Here is a 26,276-nt window from a genome sequence, read left to right as displayed (position 1 = left end):
TGGTGTGTGTGTGTGTGTGTGTGTGTGTGTGTGTGTGTGTGTTTGTTTTACCACGAAGTCTTTGCATTGCATTATATCGATCTCCTATCTAGATATGATACTTGGTTCAAGGATGGACTGTTTTCCTTCTGCCACTCAGCTCGAGATAAACTGAATTCCACAAAGGAGCTGCACATACCTCAGTTGCCGTGGTTCACAATCCAGCCCTGGTAGCAGCAAACGAGCTGTCTGTCTCACATCATCACTGTCGACGGTTAGACTGCGCCGATGTTCAGCGTGTGTGATGGCTACTCTCATCCACTCCATTAATGGAGGCAGCAACATGAACGGTCTGATGGAAAGTACAAAAGATAAAAACCCTCAACATTAAGCTGTAGGAAAAGCAATTTTAGCAGTAACAAATATCAATCCAATGCACTAAGCACACTGCAGGTTGAGGATGCTGTCCAGTTTCAGTCACCAAAAAAACAAAGAAAATTGTGTTAGACATTATTTAGAACCACCTTGCACTCATCATCAGTAAAACCAAGGAATTAATTGTAGACTTGAGGGAGGGGAGGTTGAGGAGACACAAACCAGTGCTCATAGAGGGATCAGCAGCAGAAAGGGTGAGCAGTTTTGAGTTTCTGGGTGTCGACATCTCTGAAGATCTATTCTGGGCTCAACATACTGATGCAATTACAAAGGGGGCATGTCAGTGGCTATATTTCATTTGGAATTTGAGGAGATTTTCTATGCCACCAAAACCTTTAACAAATTTCTACAGATGTACCGTGCAGAGCACTCTAACGGCTGCATCACTGTCTGGTATGGAGTGGCCACTGCACTGGATCAGAAAAAGCTGCAGACTGCTGCATTTTCTCCTGTTTGAGGCAGTTGCAACCTCAGCCAGCTCCATTGTAGCCCCTCCAGTATTCAGCACATCTTCAAAAGGCAATGCCTCAAAAAAGTGGCATTCGTCATTAAGGACCCCCATCACCCAGGACACGCCATCTTCTCATTGCTACCATGCGGAAGGAGGTACAGGAGCCTGAATGTCTTAGGAACAGCTGTTCCCCTCTGCCATCAGATCTCTGAATGGACAACGGACCAACCCATTTATAATACCTTACTATTTTGGCTCTCTTTTTGCACTACTTAATTATCAAATCATCCTGCTCTTGTACCTTGAAATCCAAGTAACAAGTTAGAAACCCAGTTTAGAATCAAAAGTAAATAAAACCATGAACACCTCGCACTGACACTGAAAACAAACACTGGAAACCTAGAAACAGACAGAATACATTGCAAGTCAGTCAGTCTTTGATTATTAATGCTTTAGAACACGGGCCCCAGGGGGCCATGCCAAATTTCGTAGGGGCCACAAGTATAAAACAAAAAGCTGGGGCCACAAGAGCTTCTGAATGGGCCATGGTAAGTTTATTGTTTTTATGAAATATTACTGAAATATATAAATAAAAAAGAAATGAACGTTCGTAATTTAGTTGGAACCCAGAATGAAATGATTAATGCAAATGAGGCAGCAAAACAGCTTAGAGTAAGAGAAAGAGTGAGAGTATGTGAGAGTGTGAGAGTGTGTGAGTGAGAGAGTGTGTGTGAGAGAGAGTGTGTGAGTGAGAGTGTGAGTGAGAGTGTGTGAGTGAGAGTGAGTGTGTGTGTGAGTGAGAGAGAGTGTGTGAGTGAGTGTGAGTGAGAGAGTGTGTGAGTGAGAGTGTGTGAGTGTGTGAGTGAGAGAGTGTGAGAGTGTGTGAGTGACAGAGTGTGTGAGTGAGTGAGTGAGAGTGTGTGAGTGAGAGAGAAAGTGTGTAAGTGAGAGTGTGTGTGAGAGAGAGAGTGTGTGAGGGTGTGAGAGAGAGACTGAGAGTGAGAGAGGGAGGGAGAGAGGGGGAGGAGGGGAGGGAAAGTGAATTGCTGCATGTCAATCGTTATTTTTGACTCTGCTTGGCCATGCACAAGTCACCGTTCACACCCTGCAGGGCAGCCCACGGAGCCCTGCTCTACATCAGTCCCCAAATCACAAACTGCGGATTGGGCAGGGCTGTCTGCAGCAAGGCCAAGTCGAGTTTGCAGCACAAGGCTGGTTCTGTTTGCCTTCCACTGGCCCGTGTGTGTTACAATACTTAAAAAAACATGACATGAAGGCTAATGTTACTGCACTGGGGTCACCTTGCAGAAATTTGTCTAAAAATTTAAATTATTTAAAAAATATATTGCCTAAAAATCTAGTTCTATTTTTACACCTATATATACATATATATATTTAATTTTTTCTTTATTTTTGATATCAAATTAGCAGCATGGAGAACAAATTGTTGCTGCTAAGTCCAGCATATTTTATCTGTTGGATATAATTGACAAAATGAATTTATTAAACAAACATTTACAAGGAAAGAACTGCAATCTGATATCATGCAAAGAGGTTATTACCACTTTTCTTGGAAAACGTTGTGAGTTTATACAATTTCCTTCACTGGCCACTCAAAATAGAATGATTTAATTGTGTATCTTTATCATTTGAATCAACCGTACACTGATATGGAATTTGTTTTGAGACCTGCTGGAGATGCATATTCCAGATTGGCTGGTGGATCCACTTGCGGTGAATGCCAATGATGTTAGCAAAAATTTGCAAGTATGTCTTACTAAGCTGCAGAATTATATACCAACTCAAGCAAAATTCAAACACAGCAAGCGAAGTTTCTGGATAACTAGTGATATTCAAAATACATTTCCACAGCTCTGGGAGAAGGCACTGTAGTTTTTAATTGGATTTCCCACCTCTTATAAGAATCACCAGCATATGCCACAAAATTTGCTGTTTTTGCAGAGCAATGTAATACATAATAATAGAGAAAAAATAGTGAATTACAGTAAATATATACAGGTTATATAGTTAAATTAAATCAGTGCAAAAATAGAAATTAGTGAGGTAGTGTTCATGGGTTCAATGTCCCATCAACTCTTATCTAGTTAAATGTGGTTTTAGCCAAGTTCTTCACCTGCTATCAAAAGCTTGCCACCATCTTGTTGTTCTGAAAAGGGGTGATCTTTGATTATCTCTAAGCAAGTTGCAACTAGATGTTCAAAAACTCACTAGCTGGCAACAGTCACAAGTATTTCACTAAATACCCAAAGTAAGACTATTAAGCATTTTTTCATTGCTGCTTGGAAAAATATTATATATATTATAAATAAACTGTCCAATTCAGAGCTCTGAAATAGTTTTAATTTTCATAAACACCTGTAACATTATATTTAACATATAATTATACCTATAAACTGTTAAAACATAAATATTGACTGTACATTAGAGTAAATAGTACAGTTGACCAACAAAAAAATGAACAACTAACGGTGAGGGTCACAGAGGTCACAAGTGAGACACCAGCAGAAAAAGGTTGAGAACCACTGCTTTAGAAGTTCATTCTTTAATCAAAACCAAAAAAAAAGTTGAAAGACAAGCATTTTAATAGAAGCAAATCAAAGGGAAAAGTGACTGGAAAAATGGAGTGGAATCATTGGAATGGCTGAAGAATGGAGGAGTGAACAGGAGTGGAAAAATAAATAAAGAAATGGAGTATGTGAGAAACAGGTCATTTCAATCAACTATCAACCTCATGCTTAATGCTCCCCTGCCACATCCACCTCCATTTCTTTCTGCTCCTTTTCTCTGCTCAGAGATTAAAATATTTGTTCATCTTGCATGCTGCACTGTGATTTGGGGTTGAATGGTGGAAGTGTTAACTTTTGTGCTCTTCTGCACTCCACACGGTTTGGCACCACCTTCAACAGTGACCGTTGCAGAAGACTAGGTACAGAAAAGCTGACCTGGAGAGACAACAGTGACAAAGGTGGCTCTCCATGCAAGTGAACTTACTATCTTGCTTCCCGTAATAAATAAATGTTTGCAGCGTAGTGGACAAATAGATGTATTCGTTGGTTTATGATGAATGAGCCAGTTGTTTTTTTCTCTGCAGAGCATTCTGTACAAATAAACACCCCAGAATAGCTGGAGTGTTTTGGAGCAAGAAGATTTACACAATCACTATGTAAACACCAGCAGCCATTATTGACCTGCATACCACTTCAGTTCTTAGCACAAAAGATGAAGGTCTCTGATTATTTTTTGAATAAAGAACACGCTACCTTCCCCTCCACCTTGTTTTACCTATCATTTGCCAGTGTGTACTCCTTCTCCTCCTCCCACCATTTTAATCTGGCTTCCTTTCAAGTCCTGACGAAAGGGTTTGGCTTGAAACTCCGATTGTTTATTCCCCTCCATAGTTACTGTCTGACCCGATTTTGAGTTCCTCCAGGTCTTTATGTCTGTTGCTTTGGATTTCCAGCACCCGCAGATTTTCTTTTCTTTATAGTTCCACCTAAACTGGAGGGGAACCAATATCTTGGCTGGGAGGCTCACTAATGCTAGTCGAAGGATTTAAACTAGTCTGGCAGGGGATGGGAACTGGAGCACCAGGTCAGAAAGTGGAGAAAGGACGGAGAGGGAGATGTTGTCAGGTCAACTGAAAACAGGCAGGAGCAAAGTAATAGATACGCTGGGATGGATGGTTCGAAGGGCATGTATTTTTATGTTAGATGTATTATGGGCAAAGGTGATGAACTTGGGGCATGGATCAATACATGGAACAATGATATTGTGGCCCTTATAAAGGCTTAGCTGAGAATGGGTGCTTAATGCAGACATCCCACCCCGCACAAACTCGTTTCAGGGAGGTAGCACCATCAATTTGCAGGAGACTCCCGGAAATTCCGGGAGAGGTGGGATGTCTGCAATAGAGTAGCTCCTTAGCAGCTGGCCAGCTAGTTTAAATAACGTTAGCTATGCTAATGAACGAATGACACCTGTTAAACTCACCTCAACATGTCTTTTACAGTCTTAACCCACCATGGGCAATAGAAAAGTCACTGTTGCAAACAGTGCAGCGAGCAACGCTGTCATTATTTTTGACCCTTATTAGGCAGGGGTACACTTTAGTGTAGTCTGGGGTGTCGTACATCTTATATTTTCTTTTTTTGGAACACTCTCCCACGGCACGCTTGCTCTCGCGCTCTCTCTCTCGTGATTGCTCTCGCACTCTCTCTCTCTCTCTCTCGTGGTCGCTCTTGCACTCGCTCGCTCTCTCTCTCTCTCATGGTCTCTCTTGCTCTCTCTCTCTCTCTCTCTCTCTCTCACTCACTCTCAAAAACAATTAATTTCCGGGACATTGTATATAATTTGCGGGCATCAGGGAGACACTATTAATATGCGGGAGTCTCCCGGAACTTCCTGGAGCGGTGGGGTGTCTGCTAATGTCACAGGGCTTTGATGTTTTACTAAAGATAGAGAGGGAGATAAAAGGGTGGGGGAAGTTAGGGACAATACTACAGCTGTACTCAGAGAAGACATAATGGAGGATTCATCCACTGAGAACTTGAAGCTAGGAAGGTGCAATCACCCTGATGGGATTGTGCCACAGACCCCCCAGTAGCCACTGGGACAGTGAGGAACAGATATACAGGCAGATTAAAGAAAGGTATAAAACGATAGGGCTGTTGTCATGGGGGACTTCAACTTTTCTAATATAAACTGTGACTTTCTGAATGAAAGTGGTTTAAACGGTGCAGAATTTGTTATCTGCTTCCAGGAGGGTTTCTTAAATCACTATGTAAGTAGTCCAAAAACGGGAGGGGCTGTACTGGACATGGTGATGAGTAATGACCCTGGCCAGGTGACTTACCTCTCAGTGGGTAAACGGTTAGGGAACAAGAGACAACAACTCTAAGTTTTAAGATAGCTCTCGATAAGGATAAGTAAGGACCTGGTGGGAGGGTATTAAATTGGAACAGGGCAAATTCGGCAGGATTTAAGGAGAGTTAATTGGGAAAGCCGTTTTTAGGCAAGTCCATATCTGACGTGTGGAAGGTGCTTAAAGACCCACTGCACAGACTACAGGACAGGTTTGTTCTGGTCAGAAGGAACAACAAGGATGGCATGGTAATAGAAGATGTCTAGAAAGCTGATTTTAATTTTAATTCCTGACTTTAATCAAGGATAAGTACGTAAATCTTAGGAACCTAGAATCAAATAGACCCCTTGAGGATTATAATGAAGCCAGATAAGAACTCAAGAAGGAAATTAGGAAAGTCACGAGGGGGCATGAAAATTAGGATTAAAGAGCATTCTATTTATACAACAAGATCATGAGGATAACTAGGGAGAGGGAAGGATCACTCAAGGAAAAAGGAAGGAACATTTGCTTGGATGGAGAGGATTCTTGAGTCCTTAATGAGTACTTTATATGAGTATCTACCAAGGAGAAGACATAGAAAATAGGGAGATCAGTGCCATAGGTAATGATGTACTAGGGCATTTCGAGGTAAAGGAGGAGGTAGTGTTGAGTCTCTTAAAGAGCATTAAGATGGATAAGTCCCCAGGGCCTGATGGGATATATCCCAGGTTATTGAGAGAGGCAAGAGATGAGATTGTTGAGGCCTTGACCAATATCTTTGTGTCTTCACTAATCATAGGCAAGGTCCTGGAGGACTAATAGTTAATGTTGCTCTACTATTCAAGAAGGGAACCAGGGATAACCCTGGAAACTATGGACCAGGGACTCTCACAACATGCTAGGGAAGTTACTGGAGAGAATTCTTAGGGATAGGATTTCTGAGTATTCGGAAATCCATACCCTAATTCGGGAGAGTCAGCATGGCTTTGAGCCAGGCAAGTCAAGTCTTACTAACTCGATTGAGATTTTGGAAGGTTACAAGAGTGGTTGATGAAGGTAGAGCTGTGGATGTTGTCTACATAGATTTTAGGAGGGCATTTGACAAGGTCCCTCATGGAAGTCTCATTCATAAGATTAAGGTGCATGGGATCAATGACGGAATGGCCATTTGGAACCTCCTTGCCCATGGAAGATAGTGGTTGAAGGGACGTGTATTAGCTGCAGGTCTGTGATTAGTGGTGTTCTGCAGGATCTGTACCAGGACCTCTGCTATTTGTGATGTATACAAATGGCTTGGATGAAAATGTAGATAAGTGGGTAAGTACGTTTGCAGATAATAAGATTAGTGGTGTTGTGGATAGCGTAGAAGACTGGCAAAGGATACAACGATATAGATCAGTTGCAGATATGGACAGAGAAATGACAGATAGAGTTTAACCCAGACAAATGTTAAGTGTTGCACCTTGATAGGTCAAGTATAAAGAGAGAGTACACTGCTAGGACAAGACCCTCAACAGTGTTGATGAGCAGAAGGATCTTGGCATTCAAGTTCATAGCACCCTGAAAGGAGCTACACAGGTTGATAGGGTGGTTAAGAATGCTTGCCTTCATTAGTTGCACTGAGTTCAAGTCAGTAAGTTACGTTGCAACTTTATAGAACTAGTTAGGCTGCACTTGGGGTAGTGCATACAGTTCTGGTTCCCCCATTATAGGAATGATGTTGAGTCTTTGGAGAGGGTGCAGAAGTTGTTTACCAGGATGCTGCCTGGATTAGAGGACACGTGCTATAACGAGAGGTTGGTCAAACTTGGGTTGTTTTCTCTAGAAAGGCGGAAACTGAGAGGAAATTTGATAGAGATTTACAAGATTATGTGGGGCAAACAGTAGGTAGATAAGACAGACAGGATCCATTTCCCAGGGTTGAAATGTCGAAAGCAGAGAGCATGCATTTAACGTGAGAAGGGGGGAAATTTCAAAGGAGATGTGAAGGGCAATTTTTTTTTACACCGCGAGTGGTGGGTGCCTGGGGTGGTGGTAGAGGCAGACGCATGACAGATTTTTAAGAGAATCTTAGATAGGCACATTGATATGAGAAAAATGGAGGGATATGGACATTGTGTAGGCAGAGGAAATTAGTTTAGCTGGGCTATTTGATTACTAATATAACTGATTTGGCACACCATTGTGGGCCAAGGGGCCTGTTCCTGTGCTGTACTGGTCTATGATCTGTGGTTTTCACAGTTTATGAAAACTGTGCACTGACTTTACTTTGGCGAAGAGCTGCAGCCAAACATAACATAAAGCCTTACACACAACGCGCTGGAGGAGCTTAGCAGTTCAGGCAGCAAAAGGCTGATGGGAGTAAACAGTCGACATTTCAGGCCTTGAAAAGGGTCTTGGCCCAGAACACTGATTGTTTATTCCCATCCGCAGAGGCTGCCTGATCTGCTGAGCTCATCCAGCACATTGTGTCTATTGCTCTAAATTTCCAGCATCTGCAGTACATCTAGTGTCTATAACATAAAGACTTTTGCTCTTGTGATATTCGTGGAGGAATTTTTGCATTACTGGCATGTGGTAACTCACACTATTAGGCTCCTGTTGTCTGCTGTGAAGCTGCACAATACACTTCAGCAGCTCCTGCAAAATCAATTAGCAAAAGATCATCATAAAATACAAAAATACAATGGAAACTGAACTCTGTTAGTGGGTTGTATGATACCTACAAGATCTGGACAGTAGTTAAAGAGTTCTTTAAGTATCTCACTCACACAACGTCATCCATATAGTACATCCCCAATTTAGAATCTACTACCGATGCCTGGCTTCATGTTGTTAGCTATATAATGCACCTGTAATGGGCTCACCTAATGGGTACATTAGATGCAACCATTATATGCAATTATCCCAAACAAATGATGGATGTAGAAGACAATTCTGCTACAGGAGAGATGCAAGGATGGTTCACATTGCCTTCTGCCATTTGAAATATTCTCTTGATCAAGCTATGTAATGCCCTTAATGTACAGATGACATATGAGGAAAGACTGGATGAACTAGGCTTGTACTCGTTGGAATTTAGAAGATTGAGGGGGGATCTGATTGAAACATATAAAATCCTAAAGGGATTGGACAGGCTAGATGCAGGAAGATTGTTCCCGATGTTGGGGAAGTCCAGAACGAGGGGTCACAGTTTAAGGATAAAGGGGAAGCCTTTTAGGACTGAGATTAGGAAAAACTTCTTCACACAGAGAGTGGTGAATCTGTGGAATTCTCTGGCACAGGAAACAGTTGAGGCCGGTTCATTGGCTATATTTAAGAGGGAGTTAGATATGGCCCTTGTAGCTACGGGGATCAGGGGGTATGGAGGGAAGGCTGGTGCAGGGTTCTGAGTTGGATGATCAGCCATGATCATAATAAATGGTGGTGCAGGCTCGAAGGGCCGAATGGCCTACTCCTGCACCTATTTTCTATGTTTCTATGACTTTAGCAGCTAAAAGTCCCCCTCAGCACCACGATCACCATACCACAGATTTCTCCAACACGTTTTGGTTGAAGCCATCTTCTGGTCACTCCCCACAAACCAGAGCAACTCCATTTGTGTTGAACTGTTTTACTGTAATGTAACAATATCTGGAATCCCTGATGCTACAGAACATTCTGTTAGTAAAATATATTATTTTACATATGAATAACAGGTGTCGAAAAACAACCTGAAGTAGATTAAAACTACAAAATTGTGTAAATTTGCAATCCCATCATTATATGTAAGATGAATAAATGTCTGGATATAAAGTATTTATCAGAATCAAACTCTAATAATCATTCTCCCCAAAATATTGATATCTTTCAAGGTCATGATGATTTTCATTGCATAGTTAAAATTTTAATATTTTGTTTACTTCAAGTAATTTTCTTCGTGAGTAAAGGTGTCAGCTGATTTATACTACATTATCGCTGATTTAGTCAAAATGGTTTTGTTTTCCAAAGACTTAAATATATGTCCGAATCTCTAAAGGGGTCTCCAGCATGCTATGGAGGATTTTAGTTCATTGGTATCAGATGTGGGTAGCAATTCTCTGAACAGTATTACCAGGAAGCTGCAGCAGTCAAATACCTCCCTTGGCTGTGCTCACTGTTTGTGCTGCTTGGTTAAAGAGACAGACTGAATTGTTTTCTATATTTAGAATGGAATCCATTGTGAAAGCTTTAAATGGTTTTCCCCATGGAGAAGTACAAGTTTAGCAGCTGACATGTACATTTCCATTTAATAAAGAGAGAGCAAGCGAGAGGGGACAGAAGCAAATTACTAATACAAAGACTGCATGTCCAAAAATATATCACTCAAGATTGGAAACTGCCACCCTATTCCTGTCACAAAAGGCAAGTTTTTCTTTTTGCCAGCAAGAATGGAATGATGCCCGTGAATTGAATCAACAGGAAAAGTAGAAATAAAAGACATGTAGTATTGTGGGGTTTTTTTGTAACAAGCTTAATTTTTTTTAGCTAAACAGACAAATATTAGTCAGATTTAATACAAGTGAAGAAGAGGTTTTACTAATTGGAGCAGGTAGTTAGGAAGTCTTGCATGTTACTGTAGGAATAAAATCATGCAATGTAACAGCAGTTTATGTTTGAGACCATGTGCCGAAAGATTCTCCATGCTTTATTTATTATCCAGAAGCAGTTCTTTCAACTCAACTGATCTGGTGCTGAAATATCATAACACATTCATCATATGTTCTATATAACCATCTACGTATTCCTTTCTCTTTGTATATTTCTATTAAGTTACATAAACATGCAGAATACATTATCTTTCACGAGCACGAACTGTCCCAGTGGACATTTTTGTCAGTGTTCTGTAGGCAAAGATGTCAGCCAACTATGCACACAGCAAGGATAGAAAAGGATGGCCAGTTTCAATCTGCCTCTTAGCAGTTTTCTTTGAAATGATTGATGATAGTCAGGAAAACTAATACTGAAGGAAAGCAGGTTAATGTCTTTCTGCAATAGCTCAGTGACAATTGGAACACAAATATATGAAACCAGTTGTTAGAAGTGACATAGTAATATGTCAAAAAGAATAAATGATGATTAATAATCTGTCGCATGATTCGTTTGGATGGATATTGTGGGGCTGCAGAAAAGAGAACGGGAAATCACCTCATTCCTTGTTACAGAATACATCAAAATGTGGTTCAAACAACAGGAATTCTGCAGATGCTGGAAATTCAAGCAACACACATCAAAGTTGTTGGTGAACGCAGCAGGCCAGGCAGCATCTCTAGGAAGAGGTACAGTCGACGTTTCAGGCTGAGACCCTTCGTCAAGACTAACTGAAGGAAGTTAGTAAGAGATTTGAAAGTGCGAGGGGGAGGGGGATATCTAAAATGATAGGAGAAGACAGGAGGGGGAGGGATGGAGCCAAGAGCTGGACAGGTGATTGGCAAAGGGGATGTGAGAGGATCATATGGTTAGCATGATTGTGTAGGGGTTAGCATAATGCTTTGCAGCCCAGTGATCGGAAGATCAGAGTTCAATTCCCGCCACTGTTTCCTTCAGGTGCTCTGATTTCCTCCCACATTCCAAAGATGGTTTGGTTAGTGTTGGAAAGCTGTGGGAATGCTATATTGGTACTGGAAGCAGAACTCCTAATTTTTTCTTTAAACTATTCAGTTTTTTAAAAATGTTTGTATAATTCCCAAACTGAAGTTTTGCTGGGGGGATTTGCAATTTATTCCTGACTATATCACCCAGTACCACTAACTTCTTACCATAGCTGGCACATTTCTGAATACTGCATTTGCGAATATCCAAGCAAATCCATGCAGAAAACATGTTGTACAACCTAATATCCATTCATCTCAATTTTTAAACATCCTTAAAAAAAATCTCATTCCTTCCACAGAGTTTTGACTCCATTCGCTGTCTAGACAACCCATTCCACACTTCCACTATTCACAGGAGAGTTAGGTCTAAATTTTCTGTAATCCTTCCTTTTTTAAGAGCTTATATTTCTGTCTTGAGAGTTTATGGCAATCTTGAACATATCAATGTTGATTTGTTCGCCTCCTGAGAAGTACTTGACTGTTATCCTTCCAGAATCTTCTCCACAGTAAACAATCTCAAGCTCCACAATAATGCCTCACAAACAAGGTCAAATAGATACATAGGTTCCTGACTAATTGCTCGATGATCAATTAATCAATATAGTCCATCAATGTGTGCTCGATATGCTGAACATCATAACCTTCTCCTGGTTTCATCCTGGCAAACCGAAGCCAAGCATAACTTTTAATTCAACCTTTGGGACATGAGGATTTCTGGAAAGGCCAGCTTTCAATACCCATCTTGTACTTGTACCTGGATTGCTGAGCTTTTCCAAATCTGTAAATATGCTTTACAGAACACAGGATCAGATAAATTGACCAAATATTTTTGATAGCAGAAGCTATTGCTTCAGGGAAATCAGTGAACAGTGTCAAGGGGGTGATCGGTCCTGGAGTCTCTACAATGCTATGAAGAGACCTTTTCAAAACCACCCGCACCCCTTCTCACTCTCATATCAGTGAAACTTGTGAGTCTCTGACTTTGAAAGGTATGAATTTACCACTGATACTGGGAATACACAGTACTGGGCAGGGATCACTATACTCCGTATTTTTACCTTACCTATGTCCATTAGAAAATACCTGTTAACTACTTTGCTCATCTCAAATACAAGACTCCGAATATTACTCAGATACGAGACTCAGATCTATCCTGGGCCCAACACATCGATGCAATTACAAAGATGGCATGACAATGGCGATATTTCATTGGGAGTTTGAGGAGAATTGGTATGTCACCAAAGGCTCTTGCAAATTTCTCCTGATGTATAATGGAGAGCATTCTGACTGGTTGCAGCTCCATCTGGTAGAGTGGCCATTGCACAGGATCAGAAACAGCAAAGGGTTGCAAACTCAGTAAGCTCCATTGTGGGCACTAGCCTCCCCAGGATTGGCAACATCTCCTTAATGATGTGTCTGACATCAATTGTGGGAAAGTTATTGGAAGGTACTGTGAGGGACTGGATATATAAATATTTGGATAGACATGGACCGGTTAAGGATAGTCAGCATGACTTCATGTATGGAAGGTCATGTCTAACCAATCTTATAGAGTTTTTCGAGGAGGTCCCCAGGAAAGAAGATGAAGGCAAGGCAGTGGATGTTGTCTACATGGACTTTAGTAAAGCATTTTACAAGATCCCACATGGGAGGTTGGTCAAGAAGCTTCAGTCGCTCGGCGTTTAGCATGAGGTAGTAAATTGCATTAGACATTGACTTTGTGGGAGAAGCCAGAGAGTGGTAGTAGATGGTTGCCTCTCTGACTGGAGGCCTGTGACTAGTGGTGAGCCTCTGCTGAGTCCTTTGTTGTTTGCCATCTATATCAATGATCTGGATGATAATATGGTTAACTGGATCAGCAAAGTTGCAGATGACACCAAGATTGGGGGATAGTGGACAGTGAGGAAGGCTATCATGGCCTACAAAGAGATCTGCATCAGCTGGAAAAATGGGCTGAAAGGTGGCAGATGGAATTTAATGCGGATAAGTGCGAGGTTTTGCACTTCGGTAGGACCAACAAGGGTAGGTCTGACACAGTGAACGGTAGGGCACTGAGGAGTGTGGTAGAACAAAGGGATCTGGGAATACAGGTCCATAAACAAGGGAAAATCTGCAGGCGCTGGAAATTCAAGCAACACACACATTTTGGAGGAACTTACAGTCGAAATTTCAGGCCGAGACCCTTCAGCAGGACCCTACTCCTAGTCCATAATTTGTTGAAAATGGCGTCACAGGCAGATAGGGTCATAAAGAAAGCTTTTGGCACACGGATCTTCATAAATCAATGTAGTGAGTGCAGGAGATGGAACGTTGAAGTTGTATAAGACATTGGTAAGGCTTATTTTGGAGTATTGTGTGCAGGATTGGTCACCTACCTACAGGAAAGATGTAAACAAGGTTGAATAAGTACAGAGGAAATCGACAAGGATGTTGTCGAGTCTGGAGAACCAGAGTTATAAGGAAAGATTGAATAGGTTAGGACTTTATTCTTTAGAATATAGAAGATTCAGAGGAGATTTGATAGAGTTATACAAAATTATGAGGGGTATAAATGCAAGCAGGTTGGGTGGGATTATAAACAGAAGTCATGGATTAAGGATGAAAGGCGAGAAGTTTAAGGGGAAAGTGAAGGGAAATGTCTTCACTCAGAGAGTTGCAAGTGTGTGGAATGATTTCTGAAAGAACAATGAACTGATGTACACTACCTCACTAATTTTTTTGCTCTCTTTTTCCACTACTTGTTTTATATATCTATATCTTACTGTAATTTATAGTTTTTATTATGTATTGTAATATACTGTTGCCACAAAACAACAAATACCATGACTTATGCCCGTGATATTAAACCTGATTCTAAACTTTACATGTGGATTATTTATGAACACAATGAATTATTTACATTGTGATATGATTCAGTGGGGTACTAATGGTCGCCATTTTTAATTAAGCTAAAATTTTACGTGAGGACAAAATGTAACCACGGCTTAGGGAAGCTTTTACAGGTGCATTTAATCAAAGGCATGAGCAGGTTAAAATGGAAACTAGATTACCAAGATGTTACCTTTCATTATTTAAGGAAACTCTAGGTGGGTCCAGGTTAGGATTCTCCATCGATTCCATCTGCGGACACCTCAGGAAGTAGTAGAGCGTGTGTAGGGCGTCAGGAGACCAGGTGACAGGCTGCTGCCTGCCATGGCGGCACGGACTCATCCCTGGAGACAAGGTGTTTGAGCACTGCAGGTGGTGCATGGCTCGGGACACGAGATCACCTGGACAGGAAATACAACCAGAACAAAAGGGTCAGACGCCAACATGCGAGACCACAATCAGAACAAAGGAGAAGGGTTGACATCAGGAGCTTACTGCTCACTGTGCCATTTCAACTCTGTAAGTGTAAGCAATAGGCTTTCTTCTTTGTTCAACTGAAATGATACAGCCCTTGTATGATTCCTCTTCTGATTGTAACCCTAGAACTTCTGACAGTGGTTTCTTATCTTGACCTGGAACATCAGCGTGTCACGGAAATCAGTCTCTCCTTCACAGACTCCGCCTATACTTCTCGCTACCTCAGTAAAGCAGCCAGTGTAATCAAAGACCCCACCCACCTCATTGTCTCTTCTCCTTTGATTTCAACATTTAAGAGAAATTTGGATAGGCACATGGATGGGAGGGGTATGCAGGGCTATGGTCTGGGTGCAGGTCAACAGGACCAGGCAGGTTACTAGTTTGGCATGAATTAGATGGGCTGAATGGACTGTTTCTGTGCTGCTGTGTTCTATGACTCATCTCTCTCATCAGGCAGAACATCCAAAAGCCTGAAAGCAGGTACCATCAGACTCAAGGACAGCTTTACCTCGCTACAAGGCTATTGAACCACCACCTAGGACAGTAAGATGGACTCTTGACCTTACATTCTACCTCCTGCACCTCATTGTCTACCTGCACAGCACTTTTTTAGTAGCTGTGTCCTGTTAGTTTTACCTTCTACTATCTCAAAGCACTGTTGTAATGAACTGATCTGTATGCACAGTTTGCAAGAGAAATGTTTCGCTATACCTTGGTATACGTGACAGTAACAAACCCAATCCTATTCCAATTTCAAACTTTCTATGTTCACTGTCAGTGGTTAAGTCTCCAGCTTCAGGAACTCTTCCACAACAGGACACCACGGTGCAGGGGTTCAGTTACTGGACCTGGATTTCCAGAGCATCAGTCCACAAACCTTCGATCCCACCAAGGTGGCAGGTAATTCCAATTCAAGCAATTAACAATAAGTCAATTTTGAAAAGAACGTGATGTCACTCACAGTAAGCACAAAACAGATAGGTTGTTGTAGCAACCTTTAATTCAGTAATGTCCTTCAGAGGAGGTAATTTGCTTTCATGGCTGATGTGATTCATTTACAACTTCAGAACCAGCAATGGAGTTGAGTCTTAATACTCTGCTCAATTCAAAGGCTATTGGGGACATTGTAGTCAGATTCACATCCCATGACTGAGTAAAAAATAAAAATATATCATGGTTTAAACAGAATGGTTGGTCATGCATGAAAATGGAGCTGTGAATCCATGTCGTCCTGCATGGTTCTCCAGTGATTACATTACGGTAACACCCTACACCACCACCTGAAACAATTCCTGTGTCAACATAGCTCAGGAATTTGCTTCTTTCAAGGAATCCTTTAAATTGCAGTAGCGCACAGGAATTCCATTCAGACGGGACCTGGTGAGTTTTGGAAAACCTGTGTCAAAGCGCTTCTGTTTAATACACAAGAAGTAGGATTCTCATAAAGTAGGGTTCTTCTAAATTTTAAATGTTCAAACGCTTGTGCTTTTGGCCAAGAATCACTGCAGGCAACACATTTTCCAGTCTCGCTGATCCTGAAACTCAGAGCCATAGGGAGCTGGCCAGAACCTAAACACACAACAGACATTTGGAAGTAATAGATTTCCCAGTGTTTTTGTTTGGTGTGGTGAAGCACAGTGATGATTATTTTAGTAAATAGTTCAGCGAAGAAAAGTGGACAAGTCAAACTCAATAGGCTGCTTTGCTACGGAAAAACGTTATAGACACTTGTTTGTGTTAGAAGAGAAAGGAGGAGTGTTAACCAGCACTGGAAAAGTCTTTCGGTAATGCAAGTCTAAAGTAAAGAGGAGACCTCAAAATCCACAGCCAAGTTGGTGGTTTTCCTGATATTACAAGAAATGGATTGAATGGTGAGAATGCAGAGTAGTCAGTCATAATTTAGTCTGCTGTCAGTACAGCAGTTTAACTTATATCCTTTATGTGCATTATTACTTCATTTAAAATGCAGTTCTCTCCTACGTTAACAATGTCGTAACATTTCTCTGTAATCACCGTACACACAATGTTTGAAACACTTCCAATTCACTTTAAAGTGAGAGGAACCATTGGAAAATTGCAGCTATTTGAACGTTTCTCCCAGTTAGCTTGCACAGTTCAGTTCTTATACCAATCAGCCTGTCTGCTGCTTGGCTGAAGGGTTGCCAATAATCGTGCTCTTTGTGGAAAGAAACTAGAAACTTTCCCTTCTGGTTTAGCACTCTGCATTTGAACAAACAGCCTGGATATGGGCTGTCCTCGTGAAAGCTCTGAAGGATGTAATTAGATTCCAAGCAACAGGAATCAAAGGTTCCATTTCACTGGAAAGGTTAGGTTATGCAAACTCTGAAAGGAACATTTTTTTCTGGTTATTAGTGAGTCTAGGTCAAGATTGTAGCCACATAACAAGGGACATCAGAAATATTGAGAACAGTGGGAGAGAAAACAGCACAAGAGTAAAAGTATAGTTAAAGGAAGCAAATTAGCCATTGGGACATTTATCCCTGTAATAGCGTCCAGAGAGATTTGTAATTCACCTGATATCCAATTTTCCCATTGTATCACATTCTTCCAAGTGTGTGAATATAGTTATCTTTCCCCCTAATTTTTTTTTATGTTTAACACTAATCTAGTTTTCTGCCCTAAATCATTCAGTGATTTAAATGATTGCCATAGACACAGGCAATCCCTGTGTATTCCCAAAGTAGGATTGAGCTGGAGTTGACTGCAAATTGATGTTGAGAATATACCCCTAGAACATTGCATCCACTCTGGAAATGCAGTTTTGTTGAATATATCCTCTGGTCTATTTATCTCTTCATTCGGCCTGCCGTTTTCATTGACTTTGAACCTAAAAAGTGATGGAGCTACTGAAGCTTCACAGCTCCCTTTTGTTGTGTCTCCTTCATCATAACAATTGCCATTTGCAAGTATGGAATTTGTTACGTCAGAAGGTTGGGCAGGGAGGACAGTGATGAAGCTGGCAGAAGGAAAGAAATCAAAAGCAGGGCTAAAGAAATGGCTTGAAGGCAGAGAGCAGCACCCTGAGGTAAGTGTTTTTTATCGGAGGGTCATTGTTGTCATGTAGATTAGCCTGGGAGTCAATTTGTACACAATGTCTCAGAAACAGCAGTGAGATGAAGGAGCCGATAATCTGTTTCTGTGCTGACAGTGCGAGGATGTATTCTGACACTGGCTGAATTCGCAGCTCATCTTTTAAGAAAAATCATGGAATTTTTTTTTTATGTCCACGTGAACCACCAGATGGGGCCTTGCTTTAGTGCCTCACATGAAAGATGGAGCTTTGCCTTGCCTCACACGAAAAATGGAGCCCTATACGTCCAGCAATAACTCAGCACTTAATGAAGTGTACGAAGATTTGAAATTCTTAGATGAGATAATAAATCAAAAAAGGAATGGCAAAATGACACAAAGGGAGAATTTAACGACTGGCCTCTCACTAACAACCCTCCAACTCCCAATGGTGTTTCTGATGAGGAATTAAGAGGGAGAGAGTCTGCTGTTGGACGTTCTTGTTCTCCTTTGTCTTAACCTACTTTATTCTGACACAGGAAGAATAATTTACTCTTATACCTAAAATGGCAGCTAGGTGAAAGCACAGTAGGGGTACTGTGGTGAAATTTTCCCTGCACTTCATTTTAGAGGACAACAGAGCCATTTGTGGTGTGACTGGAGAGATCAAGCTGAGTTTTATGGAACCATTTTTTTTTCAGTGGGAAAACCCACAGGCAGGATGAATAGAAGTACTTCCTTCAGACTAGTAAAGAATCCTGGGGTCTCCCAAGCCTCGGCCATAACTCTTTGCTCAGTTTTAGAGCCTGTTTCTACTCCAGGTTAAAATGTAAAACATTTGCATTGTGATGTATGGTGCTCCAGAGCACTAACACACAATTGAGCATCACTCAAACAATAAGCAATGCTTGTAATTTACTACACTTCTGAGGTACACGCTTCTGAGTTAGCAGCGTTGAATAAACCAGGACTCATCGCAAAAACTTTTCCACATCTGGGACAGAGGCCTGGAAGGCATCAATGGCACCTAGCCTCGCAAATAAGTAATAGGGCACCAAAACCCAGGAGAATTACAGTAAATAGGTATTTGGACAATGGATCCCTTAGTTAACTGTCTCAGCTGCTGACACCTTTGAACTTATTAGCTCAAATGTCAAATCACCAAATAGCAATGATTTGTATTCACTGAGCACAGAACGAGGAACTTAAAAACAATTTTTAAAAAACATTTATTTCCAGCTGTTTCTCTTCAAATGTCAACTTGTCCTCTGTCCATGTTCTGGGACCAGGAAATTATGAAAGCACCTCGATCTGAATCAATTCTGGAATATGCTGAAAACATTCAATAGGTCAGGTGGTACCCGTGAAGTGGAACCCAGAACTAACGTTTCAGGCTGCTGGTCTTTCGTCAGAACACAGAAGAGTTACAAACTGTGTTAGAAAAAAAATCTGGTAAAAGGTCTTCGCCCTAAAACAGTAACTCTCTTTCCCTCACCACTAATACTACCCAGCCTGCTGCAAATTAACAGTGTATTCTTTTATTTTTTCAGATTTTCAGCATCAACAGTATTTTGCTCTTCCCTGCCTAGCTGTGGCTCTGTGTTATAGGAAGGACTTTGCCTTAAAGATTTTAAGAAAATTAGGTTTATTTCTCACACGCATGTCGAAACATACAGTCACATGTGCAGTTTTTGTGTCAGAGAACCAGCAACTCACTAACCCTAGTTGTGTCTCTTTGGAATGCGGGGGAAAACCAGAAGAAACGCACGCGGCCACGGGGAAAACATCCTTCACCTCTATTTCTGATTGTTGGTGCTTACTGCTACACAACCAGGCATCCTTAGAGACAGCAGCTCTGCTGCGTCCATTACTAAGGGAATTTCCACACTGGTATAAACACCTTATCATTGTGCAATAAGTAATGCTTTGCATTGTGCAATAATGACACATCACTGATTCTTGAGAATTTGGATAAAACAGATTTTAATTTTGAAAAGAAAAAAACTTTAAATGTTAAGAAATCTAAACTTACATGTTTATAGGTCTCAGCAATCAAGCAATATTTCGGTGCAACCTGATTTTGTAATTTTTTCGTAAAATAAGTGTTTTTCTTGTCATTACTCAGTTTTTGTCAACACAGACACAATAAAAAGCTAATTATTCCTATTTATTTAGTCTTATATAGATTTAGAGGTTTTAAATCATTGTGTCCACACCATAGGTACACATATATGCTGTTAAATGTTGAATATTCACTATTGTTCATTTTTTATACTATTTCATGTGTACTCCTTTAAAAACTCTTACATCATGCAACTTTTATCATTAGTATTAAATATACAAAATAACAATTTTGGACATAAAAAAACATTTTTAATTTTAAGGAGACAATTCCTTTAATAAATCAACTGTTTTGGAGGAACAGATTGTAAGCATATTAATTTAAAACAAAGAAAGTTCCATCTGATGGTGGTGACTGAGACCTGACGGTGGTGGCAGTGGCCTAATTACAACAAACAATTCCAACCTCTTCACCACTCAAGTCAATGCTTCCTTGCTGAACAACTTTATCTAACAATTTGGTACAACAAATAACAATTTGTCATGTACATTTTATCCTTCTGTAAATATTAACAATGGTACACAGCAAAATAAAAACTATAGTACAACTGCAATGTTTAAGCTTAAATATCAGAAAACACACCAGGAACTAAAAAAAAAATTCCATCCATTCCTGGGCTTGAAAATCTTCAAAAACGTTCAGTCAGCTTTATCAGGAAGTAGACGATTAATATGCTCCTCCTCTTTGAAGTCCATGACTTCAGCAGACAGTTGGTAGATCTCCCTTTCCCTGTTTGCACGACCCGGTAATGGTCCATCAGTTTGACCAGAATATCTTCAACTGGTACGAAGCACATATCCTTTCCACCTGGTTTTGGATGGAAGCACGTGTTAGGTCCATGAGGGTGGAAAAACTCCACCTGAACATCTTGATGATGAGCATCCACAGTGACAACCTTAGCTAACCACCAATTTTGGTCATAAATGACTGCAAGCCAATCTTCACAATTAATGACACCAGCAGATATATCTGTCGTAGTCCCATCAGGACCACTTTGGGTTTCCTGCTCCATTTCCTTCATCAGCATTGCCAAAGGCCCTCTGTTCTTTCCTGTTGTGGTAGGGCCATCATTCTCCTCAGCCTGTACCCTGGCATGTGTATTTTCAGTCAACTGAAATGTTGTTGGGCTGAAACACGGGCACATCTGTGGCTCACTGCAGAAACATGACAATAATTTGCAATGGATGCTGTTTCCGTAAGGTATGACCTGATGGATTTTCCTTGTTGCTGGTACAGGTTTTCGTGATTGAGAAAGGAGTGCATCATATGTCTGCATGTCACCTTCAGCAATTTGATAGAGTTGAGTACTGCAAAGGCTTCTCCCAACCATCTCATAGAAGATTTTGCCATCCACAATGTCATTCCCCCGTAGTACAAGGCTGTCTGCAGTCCTTTTCACAGTTCCCCCAATGCCATCCGGATCTCCCTTCCCATGTAAAGTGGCAAAGAAGTTTCAGGTTGTTCTCTGGAAACCCAGTGTTGGAGGGACGTTGCAGAGGAGAGAGAAGTTCTTCTTGTTTTTGTACTTCTTGCTGGGGCCATCTGACCAAAATTGAATGGTATCAACTTTTGGAAATTTTAAACCAATATCTCTGAGGACTGGTTCCATGTGAGTCCAAATGGCAGAAGCATCCTGTCGCTTGGATTCTGATATTGCACAAAATCCTGCTTTCTCTTCTTTTGTGTAGTACATGCCAGTGTGCAGATTGAGCTGCGGGAGGTTCCGACCAAAATGACATGACTGTACCTCAGAACTATATTTGCATTTCCATGCCTCAGAAATGTCCACATGCACAATTATAGTGCTTTCATTGCAGTTCTGTATCATGCTCCTGTATTCCCTGGACTGGTTCTGAACCAAGCACACATGCGTTGTTTCACTCTTTAGTTTGTCTTCATACAGTTTGATGAGCCCTGCCATTGTGACATTGTGCTTCACAAGTCTTGTAGTGAATTCCATCTGCTGTTTGGTCCTGAACTCATTCCCATTGCTGCCACTCAACATTGGTCAACTCTTGCTGTGGGGTGGGAAGTGTGTACTTGTGGAGACACTGGGTGCAGGAGTGCAGAAAACATACCTCGCTTATCTGAGAACAACACACGTTCAAAACCATCCTCCTATTTGCTAGACTTGATAATACCATATGCTCTTAGGACCTCAAATATCAGCTTTGCATTTTCATGGTATTGGCATTGGCATGATAGTTTTGGTGCTGTGACACAGAATGGACGTAAAGCACAGAAGGCTGAAGAACTGAGTTTTACAGTTGGTTCCTTTTTGATGAACTCCCTGTGGAGGTTGAATATTGTGTCAGTCAGAATCATTCTCTGATGCTATTTTCTTCCGTGTTATTGTGTCCTGTTTGTCAGTCGTCATTCGTGCAGCATTATGGTAGAAATCCTGAACCATCTGGGTTATTGTTTGAATGTAAGAGAGTTTTTTGTCAGTAGTCCTTCTCTTTCGCAGTGTGTTGTATGTCAGCCCAAACCGCTTTGTCTGGTGTATCAGATGATATTTCTTTAGAACCCTGCCTGACAGAGTCAAGTTCTCTGATTTTTGAGTAGACTGTAAATTACTTTTGTTTTGATTAACTTCTTGAATGAGACAGTTGTGGAAGAGTAGGGTTTTCTTGATGGAGGGGTTTTTGAGTTTGCTTCCCTGTAGCATCTGCTCTGTTTTTTTTTCCTGGTGATTCTTGTGTTTTTTTATTTCTAGTTTGCTCTCGTCGCCAACGCTTTTTCAGTTTGTTCTATCTTTTATTATCTCTTGAAGTTTATAAGTTTATTTTTCAAAGCTTTCATCTCTCTCAAGTATCTTGCTCGTGTTTTCTTTCTTTCCCTTTCCCCTGCTATAGACTGCCTACTGCGAGCTGGCTCCTGTATAGTCTGATCCAATGGACTATCTGGGGGAGTTTCTGGGCGTTCTGGGCCCTCTCTCTTACGCTCTCTTGACTCTTGCTGTCTACGTTTCCACGCCTTTCTCTTACTCCTCTTTTCCCTTTCATTCAAATCACTGATAGTTTTTATCTTCCCACCCTCTACTCTCTTCTTCCATCTTTGCTTTTCCTTTCTCAGATATTCCTCCTTTAACTCTGGCTCACTATATATTTTCTCTCTCTGCTTTTTTTTGGTATTCCCTGTTTCTTCTCCTTTGCTCCTCCACTGATAGCTGCTGCCTAGCCATAACTTCCTAAAGTACATAAAAGGAAGGTCAGAATTTAATGGAATTACTATGAAATTGTGCAAAATTACTATGAATTTAATTATGTTTAATTTGATGAAATTTTATAAAATGATGATGAAATGGTGCAACTAAATGCATTTATGGTTTTAGTCATTGGGGATACATATAGTAAGGAAATATTGTAGGCCTGTGTGGAAGAAGTAAAGGGGGAATTATGTAAGTTATAAATAAAGAGGTTAATGAAACATTATAAGCCATAATATGGTGGAATTCTTCATTAACATGGAGAGTGACGTAGTTAATTCAGAAACAAAGGTTCTGAACTTAAAGAGGGGTAACTTTGAAGGTATGAGACATGAATTAGCTAAGATAGACTGGCAAATGACACTTCAAGGATTGACGGTGGATATGCAATGGCAGGCATTTAAAGGTTGCATGGATGAACTACAACAATTGTTCATCCCAGTTTGGCAAAAGAATAAATCAAGGAAGGTAGTGCACCCGTGGCTGACAAGAGAAATTAGGGATAGTATCAATTCCAAAGAAGTAGCATACAAATTAGCCAGAGAAAGTGGCTCACCTGAGGACTGGGAGAAATTCAGAGTTCAGCAGAGGAGGACAAAGGGCTTAATTAGGAAGGGGAAAAAAGATTATGAGAGAAAACTGGCAGAGAACATAAAAACGGACTGTAAAAGCTTTTATAGATATGTAAAAAGGAAAAGACTGAATTGAAACGTATAAGATCCTAAAGGGATTGGACAGGCTAGATGCAGGAAGATTGTTCCCGATGTTGGGGAGGTCTAGAACGAGGGGTCACAGTTTGAGGATAGAGGGGAAGCCTTTTAGGACCGAGGTTAGGAAAAACTTCTTCACACAGAGAGTGGTGAATCTGTGGAATTCTCTGCCACAGCAAACTGTTGAGGCCAGTTCATTAGCTATGTTTAAAAGGAAGTTAGATATGGCCCTTGTGGCTACAGGGGTCAGGGGGTATGGAGGGAAGGCTGGGTTCTGAGTTGGATGATCAGCCATGATCATAATAAATGGCGGTGCAGGCTCGAAGGGCCGAATGGCCTACTCCTGCACCTATTTTCTATGTTTCTATGTTTCTATATTACTATTTAGTGTGATCATAAATTATATTCAAGCCTTCATTGAGGATGATTTGGATGTTCTGTCCAACAGAGCGATCAGCAGCACTGGGGCTCCACAGGGGACTGTCTTGTCTCCTTTTCTCTTCACCATTTAGACCTCGGACTCCAACTACTGCACAGAGTCTTGACATCTTCAGAAGTTTTCTGATGACTCTGCCATAGTTGGAGGCATCAGCAGGGGAGACGAGGTTGAATACAGGGCTACGGTAGGAACCTTTGTCACATGGTGTGAGCAGAATTATCTGCAGCTTAATGTGAAAAAGACTAAGGAGCTGGTGGTAGACCTGAGAAGGGCTAAGGTACCGGTGACCCCTGTTTCCATCCAGGGGTTCAGTGTGGACATGGTGGAGGATTACAAATACCTGGGGATACGAATTGACAATAAACTGGACTGGTCAAAGAACACTGAGGCTGTCTACAAGAAGAGTCAGAGCCGTCTCTATTTCCTGAGGAGACTGAGGTCCTTTAACATCAGCCGGATGATGCTGAGGATGTTCTACGAGTCTGTGGTGGCCAGTGCTATCATGTTTGCTGTTGTGTGCTGGGGCAGCAGGCTGAATGTAGCAGACACCAACAGAATCAACAAACTCATTCGTAAGGCCAGTGATGTTGTGGGGATGGAACTGGACTCTCTCACGGTGGTGTCTGAAAAGAGGATGCTGTCTAAGTTGCATGCCATCTTGGACAATGTCTCCCATCCACTACATAATGGACTGGTTGGGCACAGGAGTACATTCAGCCAGAGACTCATTCCACCGAGGTGCAGCACAGAGCGTCATAGGAAGTCATTCCTGCCTGTGGCCATCAAACTTTACAACTCCTCTCTTGGAGGGTCAGACACCCTGAGCAAATAGGCTGGTCCTGGACTTATTTCCTGGCATAATTTACATATTACTATTAGTTATTTATGGTTTTATTACTATTTAATTATTTATGGTGCAACTGTAATGAAAACCAATTTCCCCCAGGATCAATAAAGTATGACCATGACTATGACTATGTTTTTGTCAACACCGTCAAACTATGTGTCACCACCGTCAGACAGAAAACATGGCGGTGTTGACGTCTGATGATGGTGATAAAACACACTTTTTTCCGTGACATGCATGAGTTGTATACAGGAGCCACCTTGTTTTCCCCCTGTTGCTCGATGCCTCTGGCCTCTACTTAAAATGCATAAATTTATATCATAATTTAAAATAATTCTTTCTATACAAAAGAGACAGTGTTGACACATCATGGTTGTGACAGTAGCAACATCAATAAATATGTAAAAATTATCAAAAAAAAATAGCAAACTTACAGGAGCTTGTTTGACCTTGTTGCATGTAGCAGATGAGGAGGGTGGAAAGGGGGTCCTCAGGAATATAGTTGACCAGGTGGTTGCCTGATTTCATTGGTTAAATATCTGATGGTGTTGACAAAAACTTGGAACACATTTTGAGCAACCACAAAATAAGACTAAATATTGTTGAAAATTCACTGCTTTTAGTTTTAAAGAGGTTTTTCACTCTACTCTTTCATCAGGCATATATATTATACATTTTAAATGATTTTTTTCACACTTTTTAATCGAATTGAAATGATAATCTCTTGTCTGAGGACAACTGATTTTGTGGGTACTGGGCTCTCATATAATCATGTAATTTATAAAATTAAGAACAAACATATGAAAAAATGTTGCATTTGTGCAAAAGACCCTCAGATGATCAACCCTGATTATTTTAAATAAGAAAAAGTTATTCATTTTCAACGGAATTAGCACTTTTCTTAGTGGGACATGTTTTCACCGAAGTCTCAAGAATCAGTGATGCTAAACATTGAGACCTAATGGTATCAAAAAGTTTAAGGATAATTAAATAAAAAGAACAGACAGGCAAAAGGAATTCTTGAGGGTGTCTCATTCTCTGACTGAAGACTGGTGGGGGAAGAGGGCTTTCCTGGGGTGTAACCAGTACTGGGACTATCACACTAAGGGTGCCTCATATAGGCAGGGAGGATGCAAATGTCTTGTATCCTACAGTTCTGTGGGATTCAAAGTCACAGAATTGTAGACATAATTTTTGGATAGATGGTTGCTTTGTTGGAGCCAGCATCAAGGAT

General features: G+C 40.9%; 1 protein-coding gene across 1 annotated transcript in view; it reads right to left on the bottom strand.

Annotated features, from left to right (window-relative positions):
- abtb2b (ankyrin repeat and BTB (POZ) domain containing 2b) overlaps positions 1 to 26,276 on the bottom strand; it is a 231,970-nt gene that overhangs the window by 37,005 nt on the left and 168,689 nt on the right. The window contains exons 4-5 of the mRNA XM_063061802.1: positions 14,403 to 14,610; positions 179 to 331 (exon numbers count right to left, since the gene is read on the bottom strand). Of these exons, the coding sequence (XP_062917872.1) occupies positions 179 to 331; positions 14,403 to 14,610 (361 nt within the window). The remainder of the gene's footprint in view (positions 1 to 178; positions 332 to 14,402; positions 14,611 to 26,276) is intronic.

Source organism: Mobula hypostoma, chromosome 11 (genome assembly GCF_963921235.1).
Source record: "Mobula hypostoma chromosome 11, sMobHyp1.1, whole genome shotgun sequence".
Classification (NCBI taxonomy): Eukaryota; Metazoa; Chordata; class Chondrichthyes; order Myliobatiformes; family Myliobatidae; genus Mobula; species Mobula hypostoma.
Note: the sequence above shows the minus strand (reverse complement) of the source record. Positions and strands in the feature narration are given on the sequence as shown.